The 13,355-nt window shown below is 35.4% G+C and overlaps 1 protein-coding gene across 3 annotated transcripts in view; it reads right to left on the bottom strand.

Annotated features, from left to right (window-relative positions):
• The window catches only part of DPYD (dihydropyrimidine dehydrogenase), a 332,297-nt gene that overhangs the window by 284,758 nt on the left and 34,184 nt on the right, over nucleotides 1-13,355 (bottom strand). For all 3 annotated transcript variants that reach the window (XR_010784063.1, XM_066555445.1, XM_066555446.1), the window contains exon 3: nucleotides 1,709-1,791. Coding sequence is in view for 2 of the 3 variants with exons in the window: in XM_066555445.1 (XP_066411542.1) it covers nucleotides 1,709-1,791 (83 nt within the window). In the remaining variant the exon portion in view is untranslated. The remainder of the gene's footprint in view (nucleotides 1-1,708; nucleotides 1,792-13,355) is intronic.

Here is a 13,355-nt window from a genome sequence, read left to right on the forward strand (position 1 = left end):
AACAGTATAAATTTAGTAAGTCAGGTATTTTCTTTATCTCAAAATAAAAAAGCAACTAAGGAAACAAACAACCATACAATACTGACTGCAATTAAGAGAATTCCAGCACTGCACAATATCTGTCACTCTTCACAATCAATAACTATTTCTCAGAATGGCTTTTACACTAGCAGAAATAGCCAGGATACAAATTTATGAGATAGTAAAGTGCTTTTGCACAGCAAAGAATCACAAGAGTCTTCTAAACAGGCTTTGTAACAGAAACATGACCTTTGAAATGCCAAAGCTCCTCTTGCTATTCAATGTTGATCACGGAAGAGCTGTCAGCTCCCAAGTTTTTTAAATATTATCCCTGCTGAGTCATGTATTGCAAAACGTCACAAACCTGAACACTGTTACAGGACAGTAACAACCTGAAATCCAATTTGTTGGAAATATTAAAGGCAGCTTCATTTGCCAAAAATTCCCCATCTTTACTTTAAATCACTTTCCATTTTCTGACACTAGAATGCAAGACTTACATATGCAGATGACCAAGCACATTGGAGAAAACCCTAAACATATGAAGTAACACAAGCATAAAGCAAAAATCACTATTAGAAAGGTGAATGGCATTATTTTTACAGTTATTTGCAGCACTGGTAGTTGAAATGTTCAGAATACTTGTAGGTAAGAATACCTTTTCAAACAGTCAGTGCACATGAGACGAGCATCATGAACGTAATTCAGGCAAATCAAGTCATTCACACACATCTATAAATTCTAATGGATAACGGACACAGTCAAAGCAAATAGGTGTATTTATTTCATCAAGTAGATTCTTAGGGGGATTGTTGTTTTTACTTTTTAATGCACTGGTTCAAGTGTAAGAAGTTACTCTGAGATGAGGCAAATGAGATGAAGCACTATGTTTGCATCATTACATTTTACTATCCAATTCCAAAACCTTTAAAAGTGAAGCTTATATAATTTTCTGATTCACAGATAATACTATAAATAACATCTTCCTGATTATTTGGTGAGTTACTTTAGAAAACCTGTCTTCGATTCCACCACCTTTCTGCATAGCAATCACTCCCTTTTCCAGGCACTGTATCTGGCAGGACTTTGGAGTCCTGTACCCAGATACTCTGCAGTGCAAGTAAGGATGGCAGAAAATTCATCTTCTGCGTAATTTTAACCTCCTCTAATAAGTATTAAGCATAAAAATATGATATTAAAAAAAATATACATCTCTACAACACATAAAGGACCTGACAGATTCTTACATTCCATTATCAAAACCAAAATCACATCATTTTGGTGATAAAATCAGAGTACACAGGAACTACATACATAAAAATCAAATTCAATTTAAAGCAAATACAGGTTTGTTCAGACACCATTGTACAATTGCTTTAACACTTACAGAATTTAGATGAACAATATTTTCATTCACTCACAGTTTAGTATAAATATAAAGCAAGGCACCCCTTAAGCATTTTAAATAACAAATTAAACATTTACATTTTTTACTGTGCAGTCAGGCTTAACATTTATGCAGCTTCAAAACCAAAGTACAGCCTCAAGGGAAGCCTCTCCACTGACAAATTAATACCTTAGAGAATAGAGCTGAATGGTGGCAATGAACTCATTTGTTCCCCCAATAATGAAGAATGACTCTTTCTTTACCACATCTGTGACTGTTGCTATGGTGACCCAGACTTACCTCATTGCTTCTCGAAGTGCTCCTCGCTCACTAAGAGTCGTGTGCTTGATGTCATCAAAATTATTTTCCAGTTTCTCACAGTTCTGCAACAAATGGACATATCCATGTAAGGCTCTTAAACAGTTCATTGTACATGTATTAACAGTATTCAGCATCACGCAAACAAAACTGATTTATACTATGTTACCTCAAATTATGCATTCTGTTTTAATTACATGGGAGTCATTAAAAAGACATTGAGAACTCAGAATTAAAGTAAACATGAATCTTATTATATGGTTGTCATGGAAATCATCTTATAAATTTTCCATAATGAAATGTATAGAATTTTTACTTTTTCTTCTTTTTTTTTTTCATTTATCTGTGAGGCTACAATGCTACTATAGCACACAAATAGGAGAACAGAAACCTAAATGAGCATTTTTTATTATTATTGTAATAAAATTTATAAATTACATCCCAATAAAACAGGCAGGGTTGTTGGAAAAAACTAGTTGTATTTAATTCCTATTTAATTTTTAAAACATAACAGAAATTGAAAAGCTTAATTGTTTACAGACACCTCAACTACAATGTTTCTTCCAGATTAGAGCTAAGCAATATTTATAAAAGCAATATGAAACCAACAATTTTGTAACAATAAATGAAGTAAAACTTTGATATATTCTGTAAATTATTACTAAATGTGTGACTGGTTCCATTACTTCAGAGCACTGATGCTTTTCTTCTGCTGCCACAAAGACAGTAAAATTGATTCAGAAGATGCTGGGAAGTGCAGTAATTTGTGTCTGTACAAAGTGAGTCTGAAATGACAGTGAACAAGAATTCTCTAATCATCTGCATCTTCCATAAGATTTTTATATTCTCTTGAGGCTTCATCAATACAGGAGGCTTTTAGGTTACCCCTGTTCTACACAACAACTTTCTCCAATACCAAAAGTTACCTCAAGGAGGCATAATTTTGCCATATGGGTTTAAAAGAAACCAGTTGCAAGCAGAACAGCTCCTTTTGCTAACAAACTCGAAGGCAGGATTGCCAGGCTCTATATGTAACCATAATTTTAAAGAAATTATGGGCACAATTATTTGGTCATATTGCTTTCATAGTATTTAATAAGTGACTTCATTTTTAAGACCACATCTTAAAACTAGTTATAATAAATACAATAGGAGTTATCTATTGTTTTTTTCTTATTTGCATTGATTCCTTATTTTTATAATTACATTCAATCTGAGGCTACAAAAGCATTACTGAAAAGGAAATTATTAGACTCTTATAAATGACCTAGCAACGTATTTTATCTTGCCCAATTAACATTTAAACTATCATTATTTTTAGATAAGATTACAGATCTTTTAATACAAAGTTTTAATGTTTCAACAATACATTTCTGAGCAGAAAAATTAACAGAGCTACACATATTTGACATATTTTGACATCTTTTTTCTCCTTTGTAAAAACTACGCATGTCACAGTAAGTCTCGTCCCACAGTTAAAGTGATTTGGTAATTTGTTTGTTTATATTACAATGAGTTGTCCTTTGCATAGCAAAATCACACTTCACGAGTCAAAGAGATTGCAAAAGAAATATGGAAGCTGTACAATGAAGTATTCCATTAATCAGATCAGCATACACTGAGCTTCGGCTCCAAGCACATACAGGCAGGCTAGTCATTTAAAATATATAAAAGAAATCTAAATCAACAATACTAATTAATGAAGTATTCTCAATTCATCAATACTAAGATGCAAGTATCTGTGCAAGCAAAATTAAACCTCCCATCCTCCAGGAAAATAGAAGCCAGAGGAAATATAATTTGGAATATTGCTCCAAGATCCATTGTTCACTAGCACCTCACTGCAGATTCAAAAAATCTGAGGAGCACACAGTTCATTGTTGTGAACTTACTTCTTCCACTTCTGAGAATTGTTTCTGGAGAGTATTTTTCTCAGCTACTTTCAGCCAAATAGCTCTCATGCAAGGTACAGTAGTTGGACAGCAAACCATAGAGTCACTAGAAGAAAATGAGCTAAAAAAGCTCAGAAGCAGACTGAGAAGGAGCCAGAAGCAAACTCATGAAGGAGAATGATATCATAGGACCATGACATCAGTTACTGCATTTGTCCTGACTAGGAGAGTAGGCAACTACTGATCATACCCACTGCTTTTCCACTCATGCAAGCATACTTGATCATCTCAGAGGAAGGAGAAAAGGGTGTCTGAAATACCAAATATAAGCATAGTCACAGGTGCATAGAGGGCACTTCATGTGTCTGAGTGTCAGCTCACATGCAATATTGTAGATCATCTGAAAGGGTATCAGTTTCTGAGAAAGGCTTGAAATGAAATTATAAGCATGAGAATACTCTGAAGAATATGTCTGGAAAATGAGGAAACTTCAGTAGACCATGACCAGGGTGAGTTTAATACATTCTGAAGTATTAAATCACTAGCAAAACCTGAGTTCATTCTATTATCCATGCTACCAAACAATTCATATGTATAAGCACATTGCACAGGACAGTGTATTTTGGCCCATAATACATCACAATACATTTAAGTCTAATGAGCAATTCAAGTCCAAGGTGTTTCATTTTGAGCAACAGCTAAAGTAAAAAAATCAAAACGCAAGCAATGAAAAAAATTGCTTTTGGTGGCTCACTGCCAAGTGATTTTTTTGTGGGTATAGATACAGTCTAGAAGTTTTAACTCTCTGATTCAATAATTATATAGCAGTCTATATGTTATCGCCGTTGGCAGATCTATAGTTCTGCACAATACTAAATTAAATATCACCCTTGAGAAGTTTGGGAGGAAAAATAAGTACAGAGTTGCAATTAGGGACATGGTCATCATAAGTCAAAATGCCATTACACAGAAAAAAGCCACATAAGTCTAAATACTGCTTCTTATAGGATTCTAGGATAAATACTTGGAATTCTTTTAGTGAAAAAGCAAGAGCAGGAAGTAAGTATTTCTATTTTATCTATAAATAAATGGCTTATTTATCATATGAGATCTTAAGCTTCATGATAGCTAGTTAAAAATGGAGATGTGGACTGGATATTCACAACTATCTGTGGCATGACACACAGCAGACTGGTAAAATGTATAACCAGAAATGAGAAAGATGAATAATGAGTGTATGAAGATGAGGAAGAAGGAAGATTAATGAACAAGTTGAAAAGCTTTTCCTCTCATAATCACAAAAATATGACTTTTCCCTGCTACAATTTATTTCTGTTAATAAAATAAACTGCAAGCTTTGGGAGCAAAGACTATGTATTCACAATTCTGTATTTTCAGATATTTCAAGTGACAAGTCCAAAGTACTCTGACACTGGCTGAAGAAACCATCTAGCTCAAGCAATAGAAATAAAGAAACCCTCAAGGTTTTAAATAAAAACCTGGGATATTCTGGCAAAAGTGAAGTCACACTCTTTAAAACCCATCTCTTAACATTGATTGGCTTAGCTTTCTTACCTATGTTTTTGTCTTGGATGAAAAAGCCCTCTTTGTTGACTTATTGGAAAAGGAATTCTTCATTTGAGTCAAATGAAGAACCTAGCAGAAGCAGCTCAGAAACCAGACTAGCACAGCAGTCTGCTGCCTGGTGCCACCACTGAGGATGCCCCTAAATGACAAAAGCACTGCTGCCTCTGCTCTGCTCAGAAGTAAGAGTCAGTCTTGGAAAACCATAACTCAAACTTGCCCATTCTGTGATACAGTAGGGCTAAATATGACCCCACTCCCATTGAAATCAACCATAAATCTTCCAAGCACCAAAGCAAGAGTGGAATCACAATAAGCCATATCCTGCTACTTTAAATCTATCCTGAAATACTTCACAGAAGACTTTCAAAATTACAGATAATTTCTCTACACAAATTTTGAGATAGTTGAGAAATAAAAATCTTTTGTACTGACAGCAGTGTAAGACCTATTCTAAGGCAGCCTGCACCACTGAGGTTGAGTAGATCTCTTATCCTTGTTGATACACTGCCAAATTCAAAGCTCTACTTGAAATACCATCTCTCTTCTATGAAAGGTTTTTAAGGTTAGTACAACGAGTGTTGAATTCTCAGAATCCATTGCTTCTGCATAGGTTTTAGAAAATTTTCTTAGAAAGCCTGAGTAAATCTCACACTTTTAATGTCAAATTTCCTGAGTATTAAACATAAGGAATGTACAGCAATTGAAAGACAGAACAGCTCTTACCTATTCAGTTCAGATTTGCTATTACCACTACTGCTAAAACAAATTCATTTTTCCCATTTTCTTCTTTATAACCCATGAGAAAGGTTCCTAGAGTATGTTGTGTCAATTTCCTACTATTTATCCAGACAAATTTAATTTATTAAGTGTATTTGTACCTAAATTTCTGAGTCCTTAAAATGAGACAACCTGGTCCAAATTCTGAAGGATTTACCAACTCATTCTGATATTTCAACTCATTATGTTTAAGGAGGTAGGTTCTCAGAAGAGATTACCAAAACTGTTGAGGACCTACAAAATCTACTGTAAATACCTACATCTGGGACAAATTCAGCAGGAAGATTTCCAAAGATTGGTCCAAAAAGTCCTTAAAACTTCAAAATCCACATATGCTACAAGGGTGACCACATCAGCTAGCTCTTTTGAAAATGCTGGCCATACTATAGAAGTGACCTCCTTTAACAAAATAGTAACAAAAAAGCTGATTATTTTGGGGGACTGTGTAAAAAAGTGTAGAACGCTGATTTTCACTTATTGATAGACATGAAGTGTTAACACAAATATTACTTATTACAGAAATGTGAATTATTTCATCAGCAGAAAACTTCAGAAATAACGAACTTGTGGTTCATAAACCTAAAGCAACACTATAATAGTAATCCAAACTGTAATATATTGCTGCAAGGATAATTATTAAGGGAAAACACAGCTGACATTTTCTGATTTATGCACACAATCAGAGATGGAGTCCAAGGACTGTGACATAATTATCTTCATGCTAACAATTTTTGTAAATCTCTTGACAGAATTTTAGCTAATTTTAAAATGCCTTCTGAAGATTAGCACTTAAAACTGTTGGGGAAAATAGCACAATTTATTAGCAAGGGTATAATTGTAAACCTTCCAAATACTCATTGTGAATATCATTTAGACAGTAACTCCTGCTTTAGCAGCTGGTATATAAGACTCCAGTTTATGGAATCTTAAAACAACAGAGAGAGTAGAATCTAATTAAACAGGATTACATGCCAAAGAAAAATATTAAAAACAGACTAATAGTCAATTGTTATGAATTTGAAATAGCACATCTTCTTTTGATGTGAGCTGTGCTTTATTTCAATGAAACCTAAATATCCTTAGCAGACTCCTCTCTTGATTTGGACCAGACTGTCTTTCTACACTGAAAGACCAGACTGTCTTTCTACACAAAAAGCTAAATGATTCCATTGATCTTCTCTCAATGACTTAAGCTCCCATCTGCTATAGGGTAAAATGACTTACATATATTGCATTTATCCTAATGTTATTCAAGAGTCAATAGCTGCATTCCATACGGGAAGCCTCCTGAAACCGTCTTCATACTGAGCAACTTAAGAAAACTGATGCCATTTGCCAGAGGGCCTTACCTTAAGAACAATCTTAAAAACTAAACACATAAAAGGACTGTTTGATCCTATTTGTAACATATTACCATCTTTGCAATGTCTGGTTACTAAATTCCTTCTTCCTATTTGCTGTGACTCATTCTCACGGGGTTCTTTTTTCAAAAGGGGGAAAGAGCAGCTTTAAACTGCTAACTGACCAGTTGTTCACAGAGGAAAAATAGATCTTTAAAAAAAAAATTTAAATACATACATATTCCTAATATCAGCAGAAAGTATATTGAGCCCTCAGGTATTTACATAACATTTGGCTGCATGCCATTCATAATACATGAACATTTGTTATAATATTTTTTTCATTATGTGATATAGCCACATTGTCCAGACAAGCTCTTAGAAAAGTATAGATATTAGTACATCCAAAAAAGCAGAATTCCAAGAGAAAACTAGCCTAAGTGTTAGTAATCAAATAAGAATCAATAGAAACATCATTTCATAGAATTGTGGGAGGCTTTAATCAATGCCTTATTAGCATAACCATGTTAATTTTCTCAGGATTTTTTTAGCAGTATATTAATTTAAGGCACTAAAAACAGCACACATGCAAACTCAAGAACAAGTATCACATTTTCTCCACAAACAGGAGATATATTGCTAATACAGAACTGATACCAGGAAATACTGATGCATGTGCTGTTTTCTGAAACTGCAAGTGTGGAATTTTGGTAATAATTATTACAGAAATACTACAGTTAAAGCAAGTGTAAATTCTTAAATGAAAGCAGACAATTTTGGATTTTTTTAACTTTTCCCAGTTCAAAGTACGGCACATTTAATCCTTAAAGACAGGTAATCATATAGAAGCTAATTACTTGTTAAACATAGTTAACACTCTAGTTTGCAATTTTACTGGTGCTGTGAAAGATGTTCAGTGCAGAGATGGCATTCTGCTAACTTCCTTTTCATGCTATTTCACGCAGAAATTTCAAGTGGCAAATTTATCACAGCCTTCATGCTCACATAAGGGTATGGTATCTTGTTTGAATTCAACCTGCTGTTGTCAGAGCAGATGCAGACACCACGTGTTTTGGCAATGGATAACACATCAGATAGTAGTGATACACGGAGGGTGAGAAAAAACATTCTGAAAGGACCAAGCATTCAACACAAAAAATAGTAGACCAAGGAACTCAAAAGAATAAAGAGCTACAAAAGATATGGAAGAAACCAGAGGCACAGCTGGAAATAATAATGGAGCAGAGAACACAGGTGATGCCACTAACTAGATAGGACAATTTATAGTGCTCCTTTCTCTTGTGACTCAGCTTTAAAAGACAGGAAAAAACATGTTCAGGGAGGAAGAAAAAAAAAGGAAAACCTTTGCCTCCCACATTTCTCTTTCTCTTAGCAAAACCAATGTTAAACTTAATCAGCAGATGAATGAGAAGACTTGGCAACAAACTACTGGTCCCCCTGCATTTGAAGGGACAGTTACAAGACTGCTTCCCTTTATGGGACAGGGTTCTGCAGCAGGGAACAATACACATCATGAATATCAAAAGCTTCATCTAAATACTGTTTCTTTTTCAATATGTGGTTGTATTCTTGCTTTTTCCTCTCGGAGAGCCTGGTATTCTCAACATGAATTTACAATCTAATTCTTTAAGAGCACTAAGTTTAAATAAAGAGACACAGACTCTTCACAGAATTTCTAAATATACTATTTCTACTTGATAGTGAAAATATAACTAATGACTAAGAAAAAAAAATATCCCAAATGCTATACTTCCTTCCCCTCCTATTACTTTCACATACCTCAACCCTGCTTGCTCTTCCCCTGGGATTCTTTACTCTGCTTAGGTAAATATTCCCTTGACTCTTTGAGATTAAATAAAATGAGACTATGCAGGTAAAGACCAGACTCATATTGAGAATTAACATTTACAGAGCTCATAACCTGGGAAAAAAGGAAGAATCTTTAAAATGTAGGTAGAACTGCACTCCTACGGAACAGATTATGTTCCTGACCTTCAACAAAGACTATAAGGAAAAACATACCCAAAAGTCCTTGCTCTTTTAGAACCCAAATGATCAAGAATTTAAGGAATTAACTCCACATATTTGAGAGTACTAACTTAGAGGATATCTCTTATTTTTCATGCATAGCTAAAGAATTATCAAATATGAAAGTTTTTTAAAAATTAAATTTACAATTAAATGCTTAAACACCATCCTGAAACAGTATAGTCCTGCCTTATGTAGTGGAAAAAAAGCAAATTATATGTAACAAGCTTGCTTCCTCAGCCCAGGATGCCACCTCTCATCTCCTACATGGCACATTTTATTGTCCAACAGCAGTATTGTTCAGACAGGCCACAACAAAACATTTTCTTTCATCGTGCTGTTGCCTCAATATTTAAAAAAAAGTAAATAAAATATTTCCCAAACAGTTCTGCAGAAGCTAATCTGTTTCAGCTATTTCTCATGGTTTCACATAAGATTCTTGCCAAAAATAACTTGGTTTGGGAGGGGTAGAGTTAATTTTCTTCACAGCAGCTGCTCTGGGGCTGTGTTTTGGGTTTGTGCTGAAAACAGTGTTGATAACACAGGGATGTTTTAGCTATTGCTGAGCAGCACTTACTCAGCATCAAGACCCCAAGCAAGGAGACTGGGAGTGCACAAGGATTTGGGAGGGGACACAGCCAGGACAGGTGACCCCAGCTGACCACAGGCATATCCCAGACCATATGGAGTCCTGCTCAGCACATAAAGCTGGCGGAAGAAGAGGGGAGGTCCAGGTTGGTTACTGTCTGCAATATGGTGTAGTGGGCATGGCAGTATGTAGCCAAGGTTGGAGCTGATCATCTTGGAGGTCTTTTCCAACTTTAATGCTTCTGTGATGGTGTTTGTCTTCCCATTATGTGCAATGGAGCCTGGCTTTCCTGGAGGTGGCTGAACACCTGCCTGTCACAGGAAGTACTGAATCAATTCCTTGCTTTGCTTGCATGCGCAGCTTTTGCTTTTTTGCTTTACCTACTAAACTGTCTATGGCTCAACCCAGAAGTTTTCTCACTTTTACCCTTCTGTGTGTCTCCCCCATTGCACTGGGGGGTCAGCAAGTGGCTGTGGTGCTTAGCTGCCATCTGGGGTTAAACCACAACAGCGAGGTCATACCAAGGTCCTTGTCTCCTAATCTTACAGATCACATCTTAGATCGTGTCTTTCTACTGCCAGTTATAGAAACACGTGCACTATCCCCCTTCCATGTACTACTTACTAAATTGTGTGCTCCTAATTCTCTCCAACAGCTAAAAGACTTCCATAAAATAGTATTCAATATGAGTTTATAGAAGAGAAATTACAGCCTATTTTTTTTTCTGAAGATATGTGATTTGTCAACTCACTTATTTATCTTCTCCTGGCATGTCTCCTGTCACCTACAGTTACTTCTGAGTTAACATATGAGTCAACATATAGTTAAAAACATAAGAGCTGAGGTAGCATTTTGTTGTATGTTTGCATATGGTTTCTATAGTTCACAAATGAACTTCATATATTTTTATTTAATAATCATTTAATTATCTGTCTGGTAGAAGGAGTGGGAAAAATCCCATCCTCTGTCTGCTTGGCTTAGGAGAAGAAAACAGCAACATGTGAAATACTTCAGTGTTGTGACTGAAACAATTCCACACAGAATATTATAAGATATCATCAGGTACCTGACCAGGTGAATTATCCAGAGAAGAGTATATACACTTATATTCTGGGTTATTGTGTTATCTAAAATTAGCATCAGTATCACATTGCTACTTAAGTAGCAAAGAAATAAAGCAAAATATGAAATTGAGACTAAATTTCCTCAGAGGAATAATTTGAAATATTCAATTCACATGAGAAGTGTCTATCCAAGTCAAAGAAGTACTAGAAAAAAGGTTGCAGACATAGAAATACAACCCTTGTATCAAGACCTTGGTGCAGTTGTGTTACATGCTGGCATTGTGTTTCAGATTTTCCATCACTATTCTTCAGGTTTTCATAAGCTATGATAAAAATATTATAAATCAAATAATTGAATAATATTAATAATATTAAAAAATTTCAAGTTCATTTACAAAGTATGGAAACCATATGCGAACACCCAACAAAATGCTACCTCAGCTCTTATGTTTTTAAGTCTGTTAACTCAGAAGTAACTGTAGGTGATAGGAGACATGCCAGGAGAAGATACATAAATGGGTTGAGAAATCACATATCTTTGGAAAAAAAAAACAGGCTGTCATTTCTCTTCTATTTCAATTTTCTTTGAGATTGAAATGACATGTGCTGAGATGTCCAGAAAAGCCAAGTATTTAAGCACATTTTATATTCATTGCCATCTAAAATAGCCAAATCAGATATTCTGATTTAGAATTTTCTAAAATCTTCCTTCTGTTTTCAAAATACCATATAGAAAAAAATTGTGCAAAAACTACAATAATTACATGCATCCCTTACTGTGCTTAGCAATGACTGGTATCTCAAACCTCATTGCAAAAGATACAGTAAGACAGTAAGGCCTCAGTCTCTGTAATTTACACAAATTAGAAAAAACAAATGGAAGTGCAAAATAAAAAAAGGAAAGCATGAATAAGAATGCAGAAAGACTCACAAAGCTGTTTAATAGTCAACACAACTACTTATTTTTAAATATCATGCATCAAGCTGAGTTAGTCAAAACAAAAGCTTACACTCACTGGTAAGAAGGCGGAAAATTAAGTCTTGGTGGGGACGGTGTACGAAACAACCAAACAAGTAGGGCAGTACAAACACTTAAAATGCTTTTGCCCTCTCAAAAAAATTCATAAAATCATAGGTATGAGGCTATTACAATGGTTGCAAATCCTATGAAGTTGTCACCATCTGTTGTGCCATCTATTTACAGACACACAGGCATAATCAAAAATTAGGGAAAACTGCTCAAATAAGTGCAATCTTCTTTGAAGATACCATGCATGTTTAACAAGCTTTAGAAAATTCCAAAAGAAATTTAAGAAAATAAGTGGTATTGATTTATTTTCCCTAAAAATTACCTGAAAAATAACTTTCCTATACACAGAAATGAACAGGGCTTATATGTAGCTACATCTTTCAGCAAGGCATTCAAAAGAGCATTAAGAGAATGCTGCTGTAATGCTGCTTGTTTATTCACATGTAGCTTGAGAACAGCATCCAGGATAAATATATTGCCTCAGGTCTCAGTTCCATTTACTGTGTTAGAGAGAAAAGCACTAACTACTCAATACCTCACTATGGCACTATGCACTCTTCTGGTTCTGTATCCCATTTACTGTCTTCTTTGTAAGGTTTTTACTTCTTTGGAAGCTTTCATATCTCAGTCTGAATAGTTTTCTTCTCCCAAAACCTTCTGGCCTGTCTTCAGACAGCTCAGGCTGCTGTATTCCTCTTCTTGCTAGTATCTTGAAAATTGCTGTGTTCAAGCTGAGGTGAACAATATGAACATGGCCCAAGCCAAGCACCTTCCCAGCAATTCCCAAGCAATCAGGGCCATACAGAGCCAGGATACACCAGAAGAGAACTGCAATGCAAGACTCCTAGATTTGAATTTGGCTTAGCGCTGTTTGGAGGAGACTAGTTCGGGTCCCACAAACAGTGTTCAAGACATTTGGGCCAGGTAGCACAGCTCCTGAGCTAATTAAATGGGTCTCTCAGCCAGGCTGGCTCTGGCACAGAATTTTCCTCACATTGCTATGCTATTCAAGCCTATAAATGGCTCCAACTACTGCAGATGAAGGCCTTTTAGCTCCCTGAACACTGCACAGGACAGACCTGCCCCTGCTTATCGTGTTTAAGTCAGAGAGTATGAACAACCCACTCCCTCTGTGCAACCAATGCTTGACCTAACACCCTTGGTATAATCACCCACACTTTTTCAATAAAATGCAATAACCTGGTTTTGAAAATGCTATTTCCAAACAGACAGATTGAATAATTTCTAAATAACACTGAAACTCTTACTTTAAATTATTTTTCCTCTCTGGGAAACATATT

Source organism: Molothrus aeneus, chromosome 9 (assembly GCF_037042795.1).
Source record: "Molothrus aeneus isolate 106 chromosome 9, BPBGC_Maene_1.0, whole genome shotgun sequence".
In the NCBI taxonomy this organism is placed as follows: Eukaryota; Metazoa; Chordata; class Aves; order Passeriformes; family Icteridae; genus Molothrus; species Molothrus aeneus.